This window comes from Olea europaea, chromosome 15 (genome assembly GCF_002742605.1).
Source record: "Olea europaea var. sylvestris chromosome 15, O_europaea_v1, whole genome shotgun sequence".
Lineage (NCBI taxonomy): Eukaryota > Viridiplantae > Streptophyta > Magnoliopsida > Lamiales > Oleaceae > Olea > Olea europaea.
In genome coordinates, this window is record NC_036251.1 from 24,602,119 (window position 1) to 24,627,419 (window position 25,301).

General features: G+C 34.3%; 3 protein-coding genes across 7 annotated transcripts; 2 read left to right on the plus strand and 1 right to left on the minus strand.

Moving 5' to 3' along the window:
* Positions 1–111: 111 nt before the first annotated feature.
* LOC111410585 (ATPase family AAA domain-containing protein 3-like) lies at positions 112–4,443 on the plus strand. The gene is made up of 4 exons (XM_023041000.1): positions 112–540; positions 1,645–1,960; positions 3,008–3,156; positions 3,677–4,443. Exons 1-4 carry the CDS (start codon positions 413–415, stop codon positions 4,194–4,196), a joined length of 1,113 nt encoding a protein of 370 aa, XP_022896768.1. The 5' UTR covers positions 112–412; the 3' UTR covers positions 4,197–4,443.
* A 672-nt stretch (positions 4,444–5,115) lies between these two features.
* On the minus strand, positions 5,116–12,492 carry LOC111410586 (pentatricopeptide repeat-containing protein At5g27270). Of its 5 annotated transcripts, XM_023041003.1 has the most exons (11): positions 11,798–12,488; positions 9,910–11,314; positions 9,487–9,795; positions 8,523–8,627; positions 8,357–8,444; positions 8,134–8,255; positions 7,606–7,670; positions 6,175–7,068; positions 5,927–5,983; positions 5,573–5,743; positions 5,116–5,486 (listed from the first exon to the last, which is right to left on the minus strand). In XM_023041003.1, exons 1-8 carry the CDS (start codon positions 12,413–12,415, stop codon positions 6,511–6,513), a joined length of 3,270 nt encoding a protein of 1,089 aa, XP_022896771.1. In that variant the 5' UTR covers positions 12,416–12,488; the 3' UTR covers positions 5,116–5,486; positions 5,573–5,743; positions 5,927–5,983; positions 6,175–6,510. The 5 variants fall into 5 exon arrangements, with proteins under 5 accessions (XP_022896771.1, XP_022896773.1, XP_022896772.1 ...); XM_023041005.1 differs by lacking the exon at positions 5,927–5,983 and having other exon boundaries at positions 9,910–11,050; positions 11,798–12,492; XM_023041004.1 differs by lacking the exon at positions 5,927–5,983 and having other exon boundaries at positions 8,357–8,426; positions 11,798–12,489.
* An 8,689-nt stretch (positions 12,493–21,181) lies between these two features.
* Positions 21,182–24,199, plus strand: LOC111410588 (protein SMG9-like). The gene is made up of 8 exons (XM_023041006.1): positions 21,182–21,657; positions 21,758–21,866; positions 22,033–22,148; positions 22,273–22,392; positions 22,521–22,610; positions 23,118–23,266; positions 23,500–23,752; positions 23,857–24,199. Exons 1-8 carry the CDS (start codon positions 21,451–21,453, stop codon positions 24,007–24,009), a joined length of 1,197 nt encoding a protein of 398 aa, XP_022896774.1. The 5' UTR covers positions 21,182–21,450; the 3' UTR covers positions 24,010–24,199.
* Positions 24,200–25,301: the final 1,102 nt, after the last annotated feature.

A 25,301-nucleotide genomic window follows, 5' to 3' on the forward strand; every position in this document is an offset into this window, starting at 1 on the left:
TTGGGGGGGGGGGGGGGGGGGGGGGGGTACACAGATAAGTGATGCTAGTTGGAGTGGATTGCCCTGATTTTCCACTTCGCAACATATAATAATAACATTGTCTTGATATAATGTTAAAAATTTGGGTTGCTTGATGATGCTTAGCCATGCCATTTGCATGCTAGTTTCTGTGGAGCTTCCAGTGTGTTTTTTTACCTTACAAGGAAAAAAATGAAGATACTTGAGATTTATTTGCTTACTCTTCTCCTTCCTTTGTGTTACAGACCACTCCCCTTCTCCCTGGGGAAAAAAGAGAGAAAACGGGGAATGGGAAGTGGACAAAAGTTGACAAAATTTAAATTTTTAACCATTAAAAGTGCTCTGAGAAGGATATTGTTGCTATAAACGTTCTTTCAATTATTTTTTGGGTTAAATGGACTGCAGAATAGTAATCGGTCCATTGTTTGCAGGGGGGTTACGGGAAATTTTAACAGATCAAAATAAGCTGGTTGTAGCTGTCGGAGGCGTGACGGCTCTTGCAGCAGGGGTCTACACAACAAGGTATTGGAATTGTTATAAAGAACACAATCCTTTTGTTTTGCATGGGATTGCTGTGCTCTTTATCAAATTTGTAGATGTTAGGATACTCAGTCCACACTATAGTTATGTCTCAAGATTTGGGCACATGATTTTGATTTTAATTTATTTCTGCATCATCGGGCTGTAGTAACCTTTTCTCTGTTTTTGCTCACTGTATCCTCTTACCTATTCAGTCGAATTGAACTCTGCAGTCTATGAGTTTTGAACCTTGGAACGAATTTGAATCTAGGGAACTTGGAATTTTTATTGCCTTGAGTCCAATTGGTAAGATCATATGGTGAGTGATGACCATACAATGCAAAAATGATGCATCTTGGGTTACAAACTCTTCGAGCCTTGTGAATGACATAACTTGATAATTCAAAAAGTAATTCTCCCTCACTTCAGTAATCTATTTATCGCCAGGTATTTTGAGTTATGTAACCAATGGGCCTCGTAACCTGCTTCTCTCCTGTTTCATGTAGTTGAATCAGCCATAGCTTCTCGGTCCTTTATTTTCTGTTTTTTTCAATAACTCCTATACACTAAGATCGGGTCTATCCATCTTTCAACGATTACGTGAATTGCTTAAACAATCCCAAGCAGCTCCTCTTGCGGTAGAAGAACAGATAATGACTATATATTTACACCATAATTGGAGAGTATTATTACTAGTCCCTGCAACCATATTCTTTGCTAGCTCCAGTTCATTATCTTTCTTTTTTTAATTTGTTACTGACCAGCCTACAGCGATATATACTCGTCAAATTAACCTTAGCAGCTGCATGATATGCTCACTGTTGTAATTTGCAACTGGTTTTAATAAGTTCCTGGTTCTAAGGCAATCATCTTATTATTTATCAGCTCAAATAGCCATAATCAATCATCTCATTTGAGTGTATATGGGCATTCATGTTCTGTGATTAGCAAATTGCAGTTATTATATTTGAGCCTGGGATTATTTATTGAATTAATATGCTATTGGCGGTGTCAGCTATAAATTATCTTCATGATGATGGTATTTATGTAACCTTCTTGTCAGCACTTTTTATTTGCACTTAAATGAATTTGTATTCTGAATTTCAGAGAAGGTGCAAGGGTGATTTGGAGTTATGTGGACCGAATATTAGGACAACCATCTCTGATCAGGGAGTCTTCCAGGGGGAAATACCCATGGTCAGGCTTGTTTTCACGCGCCATGAGTAATAGAAGTTCTGGCACCCAACGCGCAAATGGTTTTGGTGATGTTATTTTACACCCTTCTCTTCAAAAACGTATCGAACAGTTGGCTAATGCAACTGCAAATACAAAAGCTCATCAAGCACCATTTAGAAACATGCTTTTCTACGGGCCTCCAGGAACAGGGAAAACAATGGCTGCTAGAGAGCTTGCACGCAAATCTGTATGAACTATAACCTTTCCTTGCCTAGGGAATATTTATTATGATAGTGGGGGTTGGACCTATTGCCGCTTGACATCTGTTGGCTTTTTACCTTCATATAGGTTCCTGATTAACCTATCTAATTGTGGGTTAGTTGCAGTTCAAGAAATATCTTGTTGTATACTAGCTTTCTGTTGTGAACTTTGATTGTTTATGTTTTTTAACCATTATTGTTCATGCATAATAACTCTTTGAGTCGACTTCTTAACCTTGTTTGTGCTTTCAAATATCCTGTTTGTATGGGGAAACAACAAGAACAACAAATGAACAACCAAGCAATATTTGATTTGCAATAAATTGAGGTTTTTGACACGAATGTTTCCCCCTCCTGATCCACTGCTACATCTACTACTAAAATGCCCAAGGAGATTCAATTTTCTGCAATCATGTCATACCATGTTTAAGTTTGGTTTACCTCTCTTCATACTCAATTTGATGAAGTCACATCACTATTGTAAACATGATACTCTCTAGTGTCAAATCCACTTGTGGGTGTATCCTCATTCATTATTTTATCCACTCTTTTATAAAAAAAATATTCATTTTAACATCATCATTATAATGTAATGAGAGGAACATAGAAAGTGCTGCAATGAGTTCATAGTCAACAGATTAGATGACAAAGTGGTCAGTTAGATGGGAAATCTCTCTCTCTCTCCCTCCCTCGCTCCCCCCTCCCCCATGACTTTCTCCTTTCGTGGAATGGGGAACGTAACCTTCCTTTTCAATTTATCAAAGTTTAAATGGCTTGAAGCTCTTCCCCTCAACGGCGACCAGTTCAAACATGAGCGAATATCTAGTGACGTGTTACACCTTGTGGGTTGCCCTTTATAGGTTCTAGTTTATTTTAATTAGATTTCCTATAGAGGATGCTATCTGTTTGCATTTGTACNACACCTTGTGGGTTGCCCTTTATAGGTTCTAGTTTATTTTAATTAGATTTCCTATAGAGGATGCTATCTGTTTGCATTTGTACAGCCCTGACATCTGTTTCTCATATGTATACAGGGGCTTGACTATGCATTAATGACTGGAGGTGATGTAGCACCACTGGGCTCTCAGGCTGTTACAAAGATACATCAACTATTTGATTGGGCAAAAAAGTCGAACAAGGGTTTGTTGCTTTTCATCGATGAAGCAGATGCATTTTTGTGCGAGTAAGTAGCATTTCCCTGGGAGTTTTGACTAGTTTAAGTTAGTGTCGCTAAATTTTTGGATACTACTTTTATACTTTTCCTCTGTAAAGATAACTTGATATATACAGCAAGCTAGGCATTATTCTTCATGTCATTATCAATCTATTTATTGAAAAAAATAATAATAATAAAAAATCGTATTTTCTGAGTATCTTATCCGTGGACATCCTTAAAAACACTTGTTAGGTACACTAGAATTTAATTTTGCTACTTCAGCTTTAGTAGGTAATTGATGTTGGTATCTTCAAACAAAAAAAGTAACAATAACAAAACAAGTGGGGACAGAGAAGAAAACTGAAAGTTAGAGATTCTAACTTGTGAGACTCATCGTGCTTTTGTATCAGACATTGATTTCTACATTTATGATGTATCCGACTGTCATCGACTGGCTGATCCTTTTGATTTCCATATTTTCCCTGGGAAATATCATTCGGTAACATTTTAATTCATTCAAGCTAACATTGGTTTCTTGAATTGACAGGAGGAATAAAACCTATATGAGTGAAGCTCAAAGGAGCGCACTCAATGCACTCCTATTTCGGACAGGTGACCAGTCCAAAGATATCGTTCTAGCTCTTGCAACAAATCGCCCAGGTGATCTTGATTCAGCCGTGGCAGACCGTATTGATGAGGTCCTGGAATTCCCTTTGCCTGGCGAAGCCGAACGCTTCAAATTACTGAAACTATATCTGGACAAGTATATAGCTCGAGCTGGGGCTAGAAAACCGGGCTTGTTTTCTTCTTTGTTTCAAAAAGATCAAAAGAAGATTGAGATCGTTGGCATAAACGATGATATTCTCAAGGAATCTGCAGCAAAAACTGAGGGGTTTTCAGGAAGAGAGATAGCGAAGCTGATGGCAAGCGTTCAAGCAGCTGTTTACGGGAGCAAGAACTGCATATTGGATCCAAATTTGTTTCGAGAAGTGGTGGATTATAAAGTTGCAGAGCATCAACAGAGAAGGAAACTCGCCGCGGGTGAAGGAGAAGGTGATGTGAAGTAAGATTTCATCCGGGATGGATTCAAAATGAACAATCAAACGAATATCTATAGTTTTCGGGTAACGTAATCATTTTTTCCCTTGCGAAAGTGGAGGAGTTTTGGTAATTCTTTTAGCTTAGATTAGAATCCATGTTATCGATAATCACCAGCATATTTCAGTTGATCATTTTGGTTTGGTTTGATTTGATTTGGTATAATATCAGTATTTTATGTAGTTACGTAAAATTTAATGACATTATTCTTGCATTTCCAAGAGTTCTGGTAAAGACCTGAGCATTTTTACAGGTTTTGGCGATGCAGTCCTTGCCTGAGTACATGTAATTTCAAAATCATCTAACATGACAGAAATCTTTATTTTAGGATATGCATTACATAAATGTTAAATTTTCAATGAATATGGGCTCTCCTAATTACCAGACTTGAGACAAACATAAAAACGCGACTGAACCACACATATATACAATAAATATATTTTGCATGTAAATCCAAAAGTTTTTCATATTTTTTAATCATACCTAAAAATTACTATTCAAAACATTTTTTGTTTTGCCAAATAATAGTTGTAAAACAGGTGCTTAGTAAGTCACAAATTTCAGTATTCTCCTTTTTAAAGTATTCACATATAAATCAATTGACCGTTGACATATAAAAGCATGTTTAATAAAATATAAAGAGAAGCCTCCCGAGACATAACCCAATGGTGTAAAGTACAGGAGTGAGGAAGTTTCAACCTTACTGACATCACAATATGAGGTTCGATTCTTGAGATATGAGATTGAACTCTTTATAGCCACCAATATACAAGCAAGCTCTTGTTCCCTGACCTATTGGGGCACATCCCGCAATTTATCTCCCTTATAATGCTCCAGAGGCGAGGTGATAAGGGCTCTCAAAGTTGAGATTCAACATTTTTTATAAAATATAAAGAGAAATCAAAAGGTGTTTTTTGAGAAAAGCAAAATAAAGAGCCAAAATGAACATTGTTAAGAGTGCATAAAAATTTCAACCCTCTACATTTAAAGACACTTCCTATAATGTATAAAATATTCTTCATAAATAAGTAGATGTCCCGTTACTTGTCTGCCATTTATGGATTCAGCGGTCAAGCTGGAATTTGCAACACGGAGAATGGATGACATTTCTCTGACAAACTGACATTTGTTTATATTCAGCCTTGTTACTAATTTTCTTCAACAACTTAGGTGTCTAACAAAATGACATACACAACATTCTTTCGACTTCAGCCAACATCTGCCTCGTCCATAGACAGAGCACCCATCATCTGTTTCTTCTACAAAAGGGTAAGTAAACAATCACTCCTCCGAACTAATTTCAAATTAGCCGCACCTCGGTTGAAGATCAAACTCAAGTTCTAACCTGATCGAGGGGTTTTGTATCTGAATTCTGGAATGATTGCCTTGTGCTCAAGGAAAGTTGCACTATTGGTATAGCATGCCATGCTATCAAGCTAGAAAATTTGGATGGTTGGAACTTAGATGATACTCTGCCCAACTGCATGTGAAGTGATTGTTGATTCAACGATAATCCCTAGAGAAGATAAGAAAATACAGATTTTCAAGACAGATTTCAAAGATGATGCCATATAATTATGATAGCTCAAATGTTTAAGCACAATTGGAAAGAATATGTTAAACGTATGCTAATCTTTCATCAGACTTCAACATAGTAGCCTCCCTAGGTGCATGTTGCTCATTAAGACAAGGTATCTACAATATAAATGACAGTTGCTGCATCCTCACCTTTGACTGGCAAGGAATTAAAATGCACCTAGAGAAAGTTAGAAAAAATAATTTGCACCAAATACAATTTATAATGATATATGAAATAAGAAACAACACCAACTATATGCAAAAGCAAAAGCATACTAGATCAAATGAAGTTAAATAAACAGGTGAAACATCTAAAAGATTTATAATTTTCAAATAAGTTGATCCATAAAATTTTGTATCAGTAACTACCTTCTCTTGGAGTGCATTTAGAAGATCGGAATAGGAGTTGCATGCAAAGTCCATCTTTGCAGAGTCACCACTATGGAATTCAACAAAGAGCGCGATGAAAATGACCACCATCCCAGACCAGAGTAGACAAAAACAATGCAGATCCTACTGTGAACGTCTGGAGTTTCTGTTTCATAACTAATTCTTTTCAGTTGGTAATAGCTTTGTGCACAAGAAGTAGGAGCAAAATCACTAATTACCAATGAGTAAATTGCTGTCTGTCATTCTAACTATTGTTTTAGCTCTCTGAATAATCATAAATTTGAAGTTGCAAATACTGCAATGACTGACACTCAATCAGATGTTTCTTGTCCCTAATCCAACTTCAAGATTCTGCAGAAACCGAATCCCTGAACTGTTCATGGAACTTAAAAGTTCTTTAGCTTTTGACTCCCTACTGGCTGACTTGTAAAGGTGTACTGCAGCACTCAAAATAAACCTGTCTGGTTCCGAAGAATAACAGTCTCTTTCAAAAAAGTTGATACCTTCTTCCAGATTTCCAAATTTCAGATAACCTCTAAGCATAATCTGATTACTCTCAAGGTCAGGATCTAATCCAGTTGAGATAAGGTTCCCATAGATCCTTTCAGCTTCCCTCATCAAACCTGCTTGAGTAAAAGCTACAAGCAAGAGGTTAAAATGAGCACAGGACAAAGATATTCCTTTTTCCTGCATCGAGATGATGGTTTTTTCTGCTTCTGAGTATTCCAATCCCTTTGAATATGCTCGAATGAGAGCAAGGTAGGTTAAAGTGTCAGGTGAACAACCATTCTTCTGCATGCTTTGGAAAAGAAGCTCTGCTTCATGATAGAGTCCTTCAGCAGCATATATATTGATCATGATATTGTAGCTCACCTGTGCATCCCCCAAATTAAGCATAAAACACACATTATCTTGAGTACAAATTAGAAAGAAAGGTATAGTTTGACTTTCGATATAGTTTCAAGTTGATGTTCTCGAACTTTGGCGTGTGTAATTAATCAATTGTATTATTCACAACAGTGATTAGGAGAAAAAACTCAATCTCAAGTTGGAAAGGTTCTCCAAGTCATCTGAAGAAACATATTAATTACTTGCAATGAAATGATCTTGGCAGCATGTTATATCTTAAAACCTCCAGAAAAGTAAGCTCTCTCTTAAACTCGACCAATTCAGCAATCTGAGAAAATATTTGCAATTAAGATAACAATGAGCTGGTGTCACGCATCCATACACAAACTAAAAAAGAATTTCCAGCAGTTGAGACTTCCAAGCTCTCTTACAATGTATCCATAAACAATAGCTAGAAAAATAGGACACACTATCCCATGAAAATGAGTGCTCAAAATCAAATATCTAGAGTATCATAACTAGACTTCTCTACATTATATTTGGCAACCACTATAAACATACCTTCCCAGGTTTAATCCCTTCTTCCTGCATTTGACAAAACAGAGCTGATGCTTCATGACTTTTGCCTTCAAAATAGCAATTCAGAAGTAATGATTCATGAACTTGCATGACAATCATAATACAAAAGGTTCATAGAAAACTACAGTCCAGTACTGAGCAGCACCTCAGAATATACAGATAGATGCCTTTTTCCATTCCTTTTATTTATTTTTTTACTGTTTGGGCTCTTTTGGTTGGGATGGGAGATTAAATTGTTCTTATCAATATAAACATTGAATTATCAATATGCTCCGTTATGCAGGTATATTCCAAAGACAAAAAAGGAAGGGGAAAAAGAACTCATTGTGAATAGGATCCACTAGTAATTAAATTTGCATAGAATATATCCTCGTAAAAGCTGGTCAAAAGTAAGTACATACATTTTTTTTATAAGCCTTCAGACGCAAAGTAATATTCATTTAATGTATTTCAATTTTCAAGAAGGTGTACTGAATTGTGAACTATTTTCACTGGCAAATAAGTACATACCAGCCTTTCCATAATAGCAAATCAAATTCGTGTATATCTTCTCATCTAAAGGTATACCCATGCTTCGAGTCACATTAAACATCTCCATCGCCCTATCCAGATTTCGACCCCGTCCATACACACTGCATCCACCATGAATTCCTCTAAACAAATTTGGTAGACAATCTTTCTTCATGATCAATTTCTTTTTAGAAACAACTCTCAGAAAATCATAATAACTAACCTGATCATCAGGTTATACGTCTGAATTGATGGGGAAATATTCTCAAAAAGCATGCGCTCATATATGCTCACTGCAAAACGTAATTTACCTGTGCCATGAAACTGTCATTTTATTTCCAAGATATATGGCCAGAAAATGAATGACAGAAAACATAAACAATGTCTACCTGCTTCTAACATTGCCTTTATGAAAGTGTTGTACACAACAGTATCGAGGTCTGTATTGGCCTGGAAACTAGTATAAATAACATCTTCAACCTCATGATATTTGCCTACAAGATGATTACTATCAATATTCAAGTGAAAAAACAGTGTCAAATAACAACTCACAATATATTAAAAACTGTAGTAATCACTAGTCCTTTAGGATTTCAAGTTCTCAAGGAACACATAAAGCAATAAGTGAAATTAAAAGAAAACAAACTCAAAATCATGCAACAGCTAAGAAACACAAAGTGCTGGTGTAAGGTAACCATGGAAAAAAAAAATTGCCGTAAACAGACAATGTAATTTAGATTGCATTCGAAATTCCCAGCATTTGAAGCAGTTCTTACATTAAAGATAGTTTAATTCTTCTTCCAATCTAAATGTGTAAACATTTGATAAGAAAAGGTCTTCAAGCTCAAAGATTTGGTGCACAATCTATTAACAACATTATTTAGGGATAAGCCCTGAAAAATAAAGAAAAATCATTTAGTGTGAGATCCAGATTATCAAACAAGAGACACCAAAGGTCTCCCTATGCCACAAGGCCTTTAGTCATTAAAGTTTCTCGGTTCATGTGATAATGGAAAAGAGGCCCTTTACTGAAAACCTCAATATCAATTATTAGGGTAATTAACATTAGGCATAGATTGATTTGATATAAAAAGTTTTAGAACAAACAACTTTATATATAAAAAGTTTTAGAATAAACAACTTTATATTCTTATCCTAGATTTGGAAAACCTACATGAAAGAAAAGTGAGAATCTAAACGTAATTTATTGGTGCAACTACTGAAAAACTTAGAGAGCTAAGACAGTAGTTGTAATACGCAGAGTTGATAATTTTGAAGAATTTGTAATTTTCAATGAAAAAGCAGCTTGTAGAGTAAAATACTCGAAAATGCTTAGATTTCCACATTTCTTACCTGATTTTGTCAAAGCTTTTACCAGTATGCTAATGGCAACAGGACCCAAATTATGCCCTTTCTCAGTCTGTTCTTTGTAAAACAAGTATGCATCTTCTTCTTTATCACACCCGATATATGCATCAATCATTGAATTATATAGAACTTTTCCAGTTGCAAGAGACCCTGCCACATCTTCAAAGATGTCTTGAGCTTCTTTAAGCATGTGTTGCTTTCCATAAAATCTAATCATGGATGCACTTGCAGAATCCTCTAGCGTGCAACCAAATTCAATCATGAGCTGATAAAGATATTCTGCATTTGACACACCTGCAACAAAAATTTCATATGCCAGTTCCAAAAAAACCCCCTAACATCGCAATTTTGTTAATGAAATCAAAATCGAATCTAATATGAATTTTAAAACTTAAGAAGCTTTCTTGCCTTCTTTTGTGAATTTGCAAATTATTTGGTTAGCTGCTGATTCGCCCTTTTTGGTCTTCAGCAATAGCTTAAGTTTTTCTTGTGTCTTTGAGCTTCGATCTGTTAGACAGAGCATAAGCATTAGCTCAAAAGCCAGAGTATCAAGTAGATCCAAGGTCTCAGAAGCACTTTCAGCTTCTGTCAATCTGCTGCATTGTCCATTCATGGCCATAAAAAATGACTGAACAAATTTGCTCCCCTCAAACGTTCCAACTGTACTCAACTCCTCTATCAGCTGTTCTGCATCCTTTAGCATGCCCTCCTTGCAATAAACCTTCACTACTGTCTTGACTAGCTCCTCATCAAATGCAATTTGATCTTTCCTGATCTGGGCAATGAAATCCTTAGCCTTTTCCATTAACCCTAGTCTCAGATACAAAGTTAGCATATCATTACAAGAACTGGCATCAGGAAGTCCAGTTTTAGATAGAGCCTGATATGTAACTTCAGCAGATGTTAGGTCATCTTTCATTGTGTAGCATTGCAACAATATAATTAAAGAAAATCTAGAGAGTAAAATTTTACTAGATTTCATCCGTTCCATTATGTCTAATGCCTTCTCAAAATTATTGAAATTGAGATGCACTAGTGCCATTGTTGTATATGTTTTTTCATCACTAAGTAGGCCCAACCTCTCAATATCTTCAAAAGTCTTTTGTGCATCCTCATAAAGTCCCAATCTACCATATATACGAATCAGTAAACCGTGGATGACTTCATCAGCAACAACACCGTACCTCTCCATTTCACTGAAAAGGGAAAGGGCTTTAGAATAATCCCCGATCTTATAGTACAACGTTAGAAGTGAAGCACAGGTGAATTTGCTGGGCACTATTCCTCGTGATCTCATGTCCTCATAAAGGCTGAAAGCTTCATCTTTGTCACCTCTTTTGGAGAATAAGCTGATCAGAAGGCCATATGTTGCCTCTTCAGGCACAAATCCCAAATTCTTCATCTCTTTAAAAATCTTAAAAGCTTCTTCAGCAAGACCTTCTTTCACAAGTGAGCAAATGACAACTGTGTAAGTAAAATGATTAGGGACCACCCCTTCATCAATCATCTGCCTCCATATATGTACGACACTTTCATGTAATGATTTCTTCTGCAAAGATGAAAGCATGAAATTTAAGACAGGAATAGAAGGCGTTATCCCTCTCTCTTGTACAGCAGAATAAAATGAGAGCATAGCCTTGTGACGCCCCCATCTGGCATATGAACACAACATGGTGCCACAAGCAACTTCATCAGGTTCACACCCTGCTTCAAGCATCTCCAAGAAAGTTTGTTCAGCTAGCTTGATCTTTCCAACTTGTCCATATGCACGCAAGACAATTGTGTAGGTTATAATGCTGGGCCGGTAGCTTAACTGTTAGATCATTAATCTAGCATTATACTCAATTAATATGTGAATCTTTCAACATAATTCCACAATTCAAAAGGGGAAACGAACCGAAAAAGTAAAACACGTGATCTCCTAAAAAAACTGCTATTATAAGCAATTTTACAAGAACAAGACGCAAATAAACACAGATTTAAAACTGTATGAAAAGGCAAAGGGACAAGGCTTTTAATTTGATACTCGTGTAACTCAATGATTTATACTCATGTAATTCAATGAATATAATGATGTCGATTATACATTATTTTTTTCAATTGGCACAAGCCATTTCCACCAGTTTTAAAAGAAGAAAAGTGAAATAATGTACTAATAGTACAGAAGCACAACGGAAATGAGATTTCTTCCTACTTAGCTCTTCAATTGTCAAAATTCATCAAATAACGATAAACTGCGACTTAAAATTCCAATCAAAAACTCAAAAAATGGCGAAAATAACAAAGAGAAAGCAACCTGCAATTTCATCCATGCAAAGAAGTCTCTTACTTGACGCCAACTCTTCTGCTCCTTCAAAACCACACACATCTCTCTAAAAGTAAGCTTCGTGACAAACGACCCCATTATTTCCCTCATATCAAACGTCCCCTCCGCCTTCCCAGAAAGGCTTCTCACACGTTTTATAGCAGCAACAACGTGGCGCCCATAAAGGTGCCCATGCCTATCGTCCTCCAAGTACTGCACCATTTGCTCGGGAGTCCTTTTAATCCACTTGGGCGTTTGTGCGCGTGAGCCCTGGTTCCGCCTCAACGCGCTCAAGTACTGAGCCTTGGCTTTGATTATCCGTCGAGCGTTGTCATCGGAAAGAGGGTTCTTCGGGTGTTTCGATTTGGGTTTTGGTTTGTTGAGGTTGGAAGAATTGCCGTCGCTGAGAGACCATGGGTCCGGCTTGATGGAACAGAGTAATGTGGACTTCCGGGTCCCATTTTTGGCGGGTTTTGGAGTTGGATTCAATGGAGTTGAGTGGAGAAATGAGGACTTCAATATATCCATTTCACAGAAGTTTTTGGACAGAAAAATCTGAATGGAATTCAATCGAGGAAGATGATGAAATTCGAGTGTTCCTACTCTCATGATATTTTGGCTCCATTGTCAACTAAAATCGCATTTGAGTTAACGATAGCTAGAATTTGAAGCGATTTTAAACTACCCCTTTTGAGCTGACAACGATTTATAGCCAGAGTTGGTAATCTACGTAAGCAATTAGCCCCAATGCCATAGCCTCACGATTCCATGATTTTTACATATAAATTAATTGATCAAGAAATATATCCATTTGGCTTCTTCTAAACTCATTAAATTATTTTTTCTACCACTTTTCAACCGTCCTTTTTTTATACAAGCGGGGTCATGTCTACCACTTTTCTCATCTATTGATAATAGTTTATTTCAGTCAAATGGACCGTTCAGACAGCTGGACAAAAACATTCTACAATATCAATGTCCGAAGGCAAACTTACCTCTCGTTCAATCACCCTTATCCACATTTTCATTGGTTAGTGATTGTAAGGGTATTACCGTTATTTAGATATATAAAGTGAAGTGTACCCTCCATTATTAATTAAAACATCAACCATTCTACATATACACTTTTTTCACACCTTTTTTCATAGCACACACATGCAAGTGGGTGGAGTCCACGATTAAAAGAATCGTGGATCCCACCTTTGTGAAGGAGTGTGAAAATTGATGTAAAAAAAAATGATGTACAAATAGCATTTTTGTTAAAACATTTCCCTTTCATGGTACACGTATATTCTGAACCAATGACACATGGGCCCGCTGTTGTTTGAAAAATTGACAAAATAATGCGAATTAATGAGTTTTAATGGGGGCAAACGGGGGAATTTATAACAATTAATTAAAGATTTAGACCTACAAAATAAGATAAACAATAAAAACAAAAATTATGGGTTCCATTCACATCTATAGACAGAGATAGACAGTTTCATGGATCATTAAAATAATTGCCCACTTTTCATCAAAATATGTAGTTATAAAACTGTCACTTCTTAGTGAGTCAATAAAATTTTAGCAATAAATAAATCACTTTAATTATTTATTAATAATATTACTTGGGCTACATTAATTGGTCTAACATTCTTCGACTTGGCCCATGTAATATTACATCGTTATGTGGTCTATAACATAATGCACGTATGAAAAGCTCAAATCCCTCATACATTGGTCACTTGATATTTCCCTATTATATAAAAAAGGGGAATGTGAGGGCACTGTAGAAAGCAACAATGTCTTGATCCATCTTTACTGTAACATTTTTTTTTGTTTTTTTTTTCAATTTGGGGGCCAAAAACGACGCCGTTTGCTTGATATATATTTTATTTTATTATACACTACCTCCAAATTTATTACAACACGCAATTTCCATTCCTCCCCACTCCGATATAGATATATATAGTAGGGATATGAGAAAAATATCACTTTTATATTAAAAAAAAAAGATAAAGATAATATGCTACAGAAATTTTTTTTACAACATATTACTTGTAAGTAAAAAATTTGAAGAGAAAAGAATTAAAGAGAATTATAAATTGAAAAAAAAATTATAACTAAAACTATACAGCAAAAAAAAAAGGTAATCTCTCCGTGCATGGAGCAAATGCCTCACTATCTACGTGCACGGAGGGAAAAAAAATATTGTTGGAGCCTTCGTGCACGGAGGCAGGTGTCTCCATGCATGAAGACGGTGTCTCTGTCTCCGTGCATGAAGACAAAATTTAGAGAAATAATTTTATTTTATTTTATTTTATTTTTACTTATATTTTTGTGTTCATTTTCAAGTTCATTACGGGATATCAAATGAAGTCAAAATATTATATTCTTAATATCGTTTTGAAGTACTCGCGGCATAGTATTACATGTCGTTAACGGTGCATGAAACGGTCAATCATAGCAAATGTTATGGGACGTCAAAATAGGTATTTTCAAACTATATTTCGAAATTTTCAATAACAGGCTAACTTTAAAAATTTATCGAAAATTGTACGATAGTCGAATCGATAAATGTTTTAATTCTCTCGAAACTCATTTTGAGAACTATATCGTAGAGATATCGAATAATCTAAATAGATATCGAAAATAGTTAAACGGAGATTAAACGTAGTGTTAAAAATATGCATATGTCGTTTTATCTTTTAAAAATCAATTATTTTATTACTATTTCGAAATTTTCGATAACAAGCTAACTTTAAAAATTCGTCGACGATTGTACGATAGTCGAATCGATAAATGTTTTACATTCTCTCGAAACTCATTTTGAGAACTATATCGTAGAGACATCGAATGATCTAAATAAATATCGAAAACAGTTAAACAGAGATTAAACGTATATGTTAAAAATGCGTATACGTCGTTTTTTCTTTAAAAAATCAATTATTTTATTACTATTTATTCTTTTTTTACAATAATTTTCTCAATGCATCATTTTGTTCAAAAAAAATTATGTGGTATGACGGAAATTTTTTTCTCCGTGCAACGGAGGAACGCGTTGTTTTTGCTCCCCACTTGGAAAAAAATGAAATTTTACATAATTGAAAATTTTTTTTACGTCATACCGCATAATTTTTTTGAGCAAAATGATGTATTGAGAAAAATGTTGCGAAAAAATAATAAGTAGTAATAAAAAATTAATTTTCTAAGAAAAACGAGAATAATTTCAGACAATATTTAATTTTATAGTAATATTGAATTTTTTAAATTAAATTTATCTAAATATTACTTTAGATTATATATCATTGTAGTTAGTTTATATAATATAAAGAAGTATTGACTTTTATTTAAAAAAGAAAAAAAATAAGAGGAAGCCTCCGTGCACGAGACATGAGGTCTCTGTGCACAGAGACCTTAGTCTCCTTGCACAGAGACCTAGGGTAACTGTGAAGGAGACCATGAGAGAAATTGAAAAAAAATTTTATACTTATGTTTTTGTGTTCATTTTCACGCTCATTACTGGATATCAAACGAAGTCGAAATATTACATTCTTAATATCGTTTTGAAGTATTCGCGACATAATATTGTACGTCGTTAACGGTGCGTGAAACGGTCTATTATATCAAATGTTATGGGACGTCAAAGTTGGCATTTTCAAACTATATTTCGAAATTTTCGATAACAAACTAACTTTAAAAATTCATTGACGATTGTACGATAGTTGAATCGATAAATGTTTTACATTCTCTCGAAACTCATTTTGAGAACTATATCGTAGAAATATCGAATGATCTAAGTACATATCAAAAATAGTTAAATGGACTTTAAACGTATGTGTTAAAAAATACGCATAAGTCGTTTTTTCTTTAAAGAATTAATTATTTTATTACTATTTCAAAATTTTCGATAACAAGTTAACTTAAAAAATTCATCGATGATTGTACGATAGTCAAATTGATAAATGTTTTACATTCTCTCGAAACTCATTTTGAGAACTATATCGTAGAGGCATCGAATGTTCTAAATAAATATCGAAAATAGTAAAACGGAGATTAAACGTATGTGTTAACAAATGCGTTTTTTTCTTAAAAAAATCAATTATTTTTTTCTTTTAAATTTTTTTTATCTTCCAAATAAAACTTAGTTTTTCAGTTTTAATGAAAAAGTTATTTGTAAGTTAAAAAAATTGAAGAGAGAAGAACAAAAAATAATTATATATAGTGTGGTCTTCGGGCACGGAGGATTATTTAATTTCTTTTTTTTTGTACTTTACCGTTATCCATTTTCATACGCTATGGCCATGCCTTTTCAAATCAACTTATTTGCTCATATTATTATATTATATATATAGTGTAAGAAAGGCAATGTGAATCTATGTAACATACAACTTTCCATACCTCCCGCCTTACTCCGTGCTGACCACTTTTATAAGTAAAAAAAAAATAAAAAAAATAAAAAAAATAAAAAAAAATATATATATATATATATATATCACTTTTTGTAAAAAAAAAAATTTAAAATAAACATATTAACAAAAAATATTTCTAATATATGTAAAAATTACTTATATAAGTAAAAAAATTCGTTTTAAATTATTTAGAAGTAAAAAATAAAATAAAGTTATGAAAATTAAATGAAGAATATATAAATATTATTTAGTTAAAATTGAAAATTTTACTTTATAAATAATTGATTTTTTTATCAATTTATTTAAATTTCTTTTTAATTTTTTTCTCTTTCGAATAAAATTTATTAAATTTTTTTTTTCAAATTCTTTTGCCCTACCAACCTTGGAGTGACTGTTGTATCGTCCGAAGAATAGGCTGCTATTAGGGTTTTAATTCTTACACCAACAAGGAAGCTGACCATCCAGTAAGTGCCACTTCAAGTTATTTTACGTGCGAATCTGAGTTTGTTATTTAAATATTTTTGTATGTGGATATTCTCTTTCAATTTATAACTGCATGTGTTATTTTTGAACTACAAGTATAGCCTCTCGAATCGAAGTTGCTAAAGAAAAGCATTTTACGAAATTCAATTTACAACGTATTTGCAATATCAGATAAAAAAAATATCTTCATCTATATTAAACAAAAAATATAAAAAATAATTAAAAATAAATTATCGTTGACATATATACAATCACAACATTCATTATACTTATTTATAAGAATAAAAATAAATTATCGCGACATAAAATATACAATTGCCCAAAAGATGAGAATCAAACAAACATTTCTTATTTCCAAATACTTTTTGTACAATCTATAAATTCTACACTAATAAAATCAAAATAAATACAAAATTCGTGCAACACACGAGACGCAGACTAATCATACTAATAAGAGTTATGGCTGTTGTATACCATTATTTCGGCATAGTTCCTTTAATGTACTACAATATTAGTTTCCAAGTTCGAAAATTGCATTTCAATAATATCTTTAAAAGGACTATTCCTGTCAGCATTTACATGATCCATTCGTGTACATTTACCAACAATTATGACAGGAATAATATTTTGTAAAAAATAATAAATAAATGAGCTCAAAGTGTCAATATATAAATTTCATAATGTCAATGATCATTTCCAACAATATCCATTCTGTCAACATGTTCATTAAATTTCTTTGATGGCAATCCTTTCGTTAATGAATTTGCAATAATAAGATTGGTGCTAATATGCTTGATTCACACCTTTTGCTTTTGAACTTCTTCTTTAATGGCAAAGTATTTAAATTCTATGTGTTTGGCACCTTTAAAGTACTTGACGTTCTTTGAAAAGAAGACCACGGCGGAATTTTCACAATAAAGTTTTAGCAGCTAGGCATTACTATCGACAATTTCAAGCCATGAAATAAAGTTCCGATGCCAATTTCCTTGAACTGTGGCCTCAAAACATGCCACAAACTTAACTTTCATAGTGGATGCAACAATGATTGATTGTTTCGTACTTTTCCATGATATAGCCCCTCCAATCAAGAGGAATGGATAGCCAAATGTAGACTTTCTAGTATCTACACAGCCAGCAAAGTCTCAATCTGAATATCCAATGACCTCCAAATTATCAGATCTCTTATAAGTGAGCACGTGATCTTTAATTCCTTACAAGTATTTCAATACTTTCTTTGCAACTTTTCAATGATCTGACACTTGCCCATCATTCCGACAGCAAAACTGGTCTCTGGTCTGGGCAAGTCTGAGGTTAAATTAAGCTCCCACCAAGAGATGCATGAGGAATAACTGTCATTTGTTTGCGTTCCAATTCATTTTTAGGACATTATATGATATAAAATTTGTTCGTTTCTGAATTGGAACGACACCCCCTAAACAATTTTTCATCTTAAATCTCTCTAAAACTTCATTGATATATGCTTTCTGAGACAACCTCAATAATTCTTGTTACCTATCTCGAAATATTTTAATTCCAATTACATAGGTTGCCTCTGCCATATCTTTCATTTCAAAATTTTTAGAAAGAAATTTCTTAGTGTCGCATAACAAGCTAAAATCACTAATAGCTAGCAAGATGTTATCAACATAAAGAATGAAAAATATAAACTCGCTCCTACTGACTTTTAGATATATACATCGATCAACGATATTTTCCTTAAATCCAAAGGAAGTAATGATATCGTTGAACTTAAGATGCCATTGACGGGAAGCTTGTTTAAATCCGTATATTGATTTCTTTAACTTACACACCATGTGTTCCTCTCCTTCAATTGAAAAACTTTCAGGCTGATCCATATAAACTTCTTCATCTAAATTTTAATTTAGAAAGACGATTTTCACATTCATTTGATGTAGCTCTAAGTCATAATGAGCGACTAAAGCCATTATATCCATATAAACTTCTTCATCTAAATTTCTATTTAGAAATGCGGTCTTCACATCCATTTGATGTAGCTCTAAGTAATAATGCTCTACTAAAATCATTATAATTCTGAGTGAGTCTTTCTTAGAGATTGACAAGAATGTCTCCTAATAATCAATATCACCTTTCTGAATAAAATCTTTGGCAACAAGTCTAGTTCTATATCGTTCGATATTACCATTAGTGTCACGTTTGATCTTAAAAACCCATTTACACCCAATTCTTTTACACGATTTAGGTAATTTCACAAGATCCCATATTTCATTATGCTCCATAGATTTCAATTAATTTTTTACAGCATCTAATCACTTAATAGAATTAGCACCCTCGATGGCCTGTGAAAATGAAACTGGATCATCATCAACAATTCCTAAGTTAAATTCAATACTCTTGAGTTAAACCGCATAATCATCAGAAATAGCAGGTATACGTTGTCTTTGTGGCCTTCTTAATGCCATTTCTCGTGGTTCATTTAGTGCAGGTTTATTAGTAGTATCTTCATCATGAGATATTTGATTATTTATTTATTGTTCTGGCAATTTTTCACATTGTTCAACAATTCGAGGAATAACAATATTAGAAAAAGTTGAGGGTAGAGAAACATGTACTCTAACCTATTGTATTTCCACATTTCATGGTTTCAAACTCCCACTAACTTCACCATTCTCAATGAACCTATTATTTCCAGTTCCAACAATTTTAGTACTATGTTTAGGACAATAAAATCTATACCCCTTCAATTTTTCTGGATAACCAATGAAAAATCTACTGATTGTTCTTGAGTCCAGTCTCTTTTCATGTAGATTATAAATTCTTGATTCTACCGAGCAACCCCAAACACATAGCTGCTTTAAACTAGGTTTCCTTCCCGTCCACAGTTCAAAAGAGGTATTTGGAACTAATTTACTAGGAACACTGTTTTGCAAATACATAGCAGTGTTTAAGGCAAACATCCATAAAGAAATGGGTAAAGTTGAATTGCTTAATATACACCTAACCATTATATCAAAGTACGATTATGCCTTTTTGCCACACTATTTTGTTGTGGTATGCCTGGCATAATTTCTTGAGAACATATGCCACATCTTTCAAGAAATTTAACAAATAGGCCAGGGTGTTGTCCAGTTTCATCATACCTTCCATAATATTTACCACCTCTATCAGATCTAATAATTTTTACTTTTTTGTCTAATTGTTGTTTAACTTCATTGACAAAGATCTCTAAATTATTTAAAACTTGAAACTTTTCAGCAGTAGATAGACATAACCATAACGTGAAAAGTCACCAATAAATGATATAAACTACTTTTCTCCACAAAAGGATGAAATATTAAAAGGCTCACATATATCGGTGTGTATTATCTAAAGAAACTGTGTGCTTCTTGTGGCTCCTTTATTTGTGTGTTTGGTTTGTTTACCGTTAATACAATCAACACAAGTTCCAATATCACTAAAATCCACGGGACCTACCATCACTAAAATTAGACTTAGCGTGACACCGATAGAAGTCTTCTGATCAATTAATCATAACTTTCATAACCGACGTCCCCATCCTCCAAATGACGCTTTATTTGATCTGTAATAAAGGTAAGATCTCCAAATATCAAGTTTACAAAGTTTCAGCCCCAATAGATACACGATCCTCCATCCATATGTTTCCTAACCAAATGGAATACTATTGTGGACTATCTTAGTGTTAATTTCCTAAATAGTCACTCAACTTTTCTCAAAGTTCTGACGGATCACTAAAAAATTGCCCCATTAATCACGTAACTTTGAAAACTGATACCACATTCATTACTGCGTTAATGACACTTGCAAAATTGGAAGAATTTGATGACGTTGAGCACGAGTCTACAAGTATGTGATTGTTTTTTATTCACAAATCGTTCAATGCATATTTGGGGTTTTTTAATGACTGTCGAATGCATGATTTTACCCAAATGGAGAGCTTTTTGAAATTTGAATTTCACAAACTTAAAGAGTTATATTATTATAGTTTCTAACTAATTATAGCATGATTTATGTAACAATTTATTTTATAGTTTCCAAATGCGTGTCACGTAAGCCATACCATTAAACATCTCATCAAATCCTTCCAATTTTGCGGGCGTCATTTACCTAGTGATGAATGGGGTACCAATTTTCAAATTTAAGTGACTAACGAGGCAATTTTTAAGTTCAATGACCCCATGAGAACTTTAAGAAAATTTCAATGACCATTTAGGGAATTAACACTCTATCTTAGTAGAAAGCTTCTTAACTCCTTAGATAAGATCCTTGTAACACAGTTCCCCAAAAACTTAATCTCTAAAATCATTTGCTGAATGCACGAACTTGTTGCCGGTCACTATGACCAACTAACTCATATTAAGCAAACTCTCTCATCATCCCCAATTATCGTCGTAGACGTATCGTGCTAAGTTACGGCTTTTGCGTCAAAATTTTCTTTAAGTGATCAAATTCGGATTCCATAATGTGTTTGTGAACCACTGGGTCATCAACCTCCAATACCTCCTCTTGGTCCCGTTCCCAAGTGTTGGTGAATGCATAGTTGATCAATTTCATCCACACCTTCTTCGGCAGGTAGGGTGTCAAGATAGTCCGTCTGTCTACAAGTCCTAGGAAGTAAAGACACAGAATTCCTAAACAAATTTTATTTATGCAAACAATTTTAACATACTGAGAGAAAAATAAAACGTAGGTTAGTTGATGCAAAGAACAGAGAGAGAGAGAGAGAGAGAGAGAGACTCTTGTGCGACAAATTCGGTCCTGTAGAGAGACATGGCAGGCAGTGGCTCTTCAAACCCGACGCAAGGTCCCAAGATATTACTAACGAAGCCTGGCCTCGTCACCTCCGGTAAATTCAACCGTGGAGGCGGCGGCGGTCACGATGAGGACTCCGCTTCACTCCGGTCACGCCTTCAATCAATTGGGTCTCTTAACCTCCTCTCAGATTCCTGGGATTTCCAGATCGAACGATTCCTTCCGGTCAGCACACAAAATCTCTCTCTCCCCCACAACTCGTTGAAGTTGCTTTCTTTAGATTTGCTGATTGTTTTTCTTTTCTGGATTGGTAATTGTTTTGCAGTTTTTAACAGATAACACAGATTTTACTGTTGTGGGTGTGATTGGACCGCCTGGGGTGGGCAAATCAACCATTTTGAATGAAATCTATGGTTTTGATCCTTCCTCATCTGGTGCGTCGGTCTGCATATCTGTACTCTGCTCTATATATGCTTGTTTAATAAAATAAAAATCTGGATTTGTGCTAAGTGTGGGAAAAATGGCTTCTTTCGGGAAAATTCTGATGCTAATTATAAATGTGGATAATAAAGATGAGCTGAATTTGTGCATGGTTTACAGGAATGCTACCCCCATTTGCGGTAGAATCGGAGGAAACGAGAGCAACGGGGAGGCACTGTACTGTTGGTATTGAGCCTGGGATTTCCTCTGAAAGGATTATACTTCTGGACACTCAGGTTTTATACTTTGTTGCTATTTTAATGGTTGTTGTATTCGTTTGATTGTTAAAAGAATACGAATTGAATGAGCTTCCATTTCGAGAATTGTGTTTTTATTTCTTAGTCTTTGTATTATATGCAGCCTGTGTTTAGTCCTTCTGTGTTAGCTGAGATGATTCGGCCTGATGGTTCATCTACGGTATCTGTAATAAGTGGTGAGTCTCTGTCTGCAGAGTTGGCTCATGAACTGATGAGTATCCAGGTAAATGCTTTGAAGAATTGTAAATTATATGTATTCCATGGTCCTAAAAACTGGTGTATAGTTCTAAGAATATTATACTATGATAATTGAAGTTATTATTTAATCCTTGCTGCAAGGAATCATTCTAGCTTGGCGTTCTTCTTGCATCAGTTTGTCATATAATCTTGGTGGTATCGGAGGGAGTTCATGATGATAGCATGTGGCACTTGATGTTGACGGTAATCAGTTCTTTCAATCTCTTTGTTAGCACGTCCTTTTTTCTATATTAACTTCTAGTCTTTAGTTGGATGATCGTGTTTTCTTGATTTGCTACAATAATTTGAAACTTCTTGTCAGTACAAATTTATGGTCTTTTGAGAACATATAGCAATTAGGTTGATTTCTATACGGATTCAAATCACAAACAAAAACCCACTTTGTCAATTTTCATGGCCAATGGGATTGATTGTTGCCTCTTTATTGCCATTTTTATATCATTTTCATAAGTATCTATTTATCCCACAGCTTGGGAATGTCTACAATGGGTGAATTCTTCAGTATTTTGACAAATAGCATTTTGTTTATAAAAATCTCCTCTGTTTTCTAGATTGTTCGTTTCATTTTTAGTTTTTCCTTCTTACTACTTTGGATGTATCAAAGAAAGATTTGATACTGCCATGATATTATTTTCTAACTATATTTTTGGACCTCTAATATGAATCTGTAACATCATTATCTGGTGGCAGGTGGATTTATTAAAACATGGCATACCCGACCCATCTTCCTTGACCTTTTCTCATCCACAGAGCTCTACTATGGGTGCTGATAAAGAAAAGGATAAACTTCTAGAGGGTGGAGATGAGTACATTGCTGCCCCAGTTTTTGTGCATACAAGGTTTGTTAAGATATATCATGATTAGCATTGCTGATGCATAACACAGTTTAATACTGGGATCAAACATGTCAATTCTGAAATCTTATGCTCGGTGACATGCCTATATAATTGGTTTTATTGAAACTATCTACATGCTTGATCGCTTACGATTAGGATGATTGTGGGGAGATTATCATGTTTGGGATGTTTTGATAAATAGAAGAGCTATTTTGTCATGCTCTTTTCTTGTGTAGGCTTCGTGACAGAGATGTTGCACCACAAAATTTTGTACAAATGAAAAAGGCCCTTGCACGAGGTTTTAGGTCTTCTTCATTTATGAGATTGAAAAGCCGAGATGCATCAAAAGATGCTCACTCTTCTGACACTCAAATTGATGACATAGATTCCAACCTGAAATTGTTTCTAATACCATCCAAGGGTAGAGACGACTCCTCAAGACCACAGTATGAGAGCTATATTTCCATGCTGTGGAAAGTAAGGGATCAGGTCTCTCTCTCTCACATCACATATATTGTGGCAGTTGGGAAGAGCATTATTTTTTGAATGATACTATACCATCAATATTTGAGCTTCAAATTTCAAATTTCCAGGTTTTATCTACCAGTGGCCCATCTTTCTCAAGGATTGTGTCTGAACGCGACTGGTTGAAGAATTCTGCCAAAATATGGGAACAAGTTAAGAACTCTCCAATTATTGCTGATTACTGCAGAACTCTCCAGAGTTCAGGCTTGTTTCGGAAGTAGACGACTTTCTTTGTTACAGTTGTCCCACTAAAGCAGTTCTTATGACTGTCTGGTGTAGCTTATTGGGCAATACTGTGATGATCAGTGTGTCTTGTAATCTATTTCCAGACACTTGTTTTACATTGCTAGTTATATTCTGGATGCATCAGACGTTACTTTTACTATAGATGCTAATTATCTTTTCCTCTAATTCTTAGTTTAAAGCATCAATTTGAATTAATACGCCCTGATGATAAGAGTTGTCTAACTAAATTAGGATAACTGTATAAGAGAGGAGGAAATACACGGAAATAACTCTTGGACTGTAGCAAATTTTAACATTGGCCTTTGACCCATTAAATGAATAAAAAAAAAAAAAGTTAATACATAACTTTACACTAAAAGGGCGATTTTACCCTTTAAGGCTACAGACTGTTTGAGAATTTCCTCTCTAACTGACCGACCTCAAAAAAATCGACGCCATAGTTGTCAAAAAAACTGACCGATCAACCACCGGCCAAAACCACCAATGTCATAGTGATTTCAATCGACAATCAGAAGCACGTATCTACCACCGGACGAATTATTCCGGTTAGTTTTCTCGCTTGAAGTTGTATTTTTTGTTCCAATTTTCATTAATTGAATTATTTTACGTTTATTCGGTTTAATTAGATGAAGATGCATGAGTAGTTAGATTGTGGGTCATGCTGGGATGAAAAATGTGAGTTTTTTGTAATTTTTGGACCTCTCCATCGTCGATAATGACGATTTTCGGCGAGAGTGATAGTAAAAGATGGTGACTATTAACAGTCGGCTCGATCTGACTATTAATAGTCTGCCCGACTCTTAAATAGTAATTATGTTATTTATTTATTTTAAATTTTTTTATAATTAATTTATTTATATAATTTAATAATTGAATATTCTTTAATTTTTTAAAAATATATTTAATTAGAATTTTTTTTGTAGATATATTTTCCAAATATAATATACAAGATTAATTTTCTTTATAACTAATTTATTTTAATTTTTAAATTTGTATTGAATTTATTTTGTTATTGGCGTCAATGTCTTGCGTATTGTATGGTAGTTAGAATTTGGTTGGCTTGATTTTTTGAGATTATGCGTTATTTTATTATCTCTTATTCAATGTTCTAACATTTGAATTTTTGAAGGATGGAGTATTATTTAGATAGGGAGTTGAGACGGATGGCGGGGAAAGCTACTTGGAACAATAGCTTTGAGAGTTTTACTACTGTGTTGAAGTTGCTCGATGATCATCATGGAGATATGCTACGACAATCCTTCTTGTG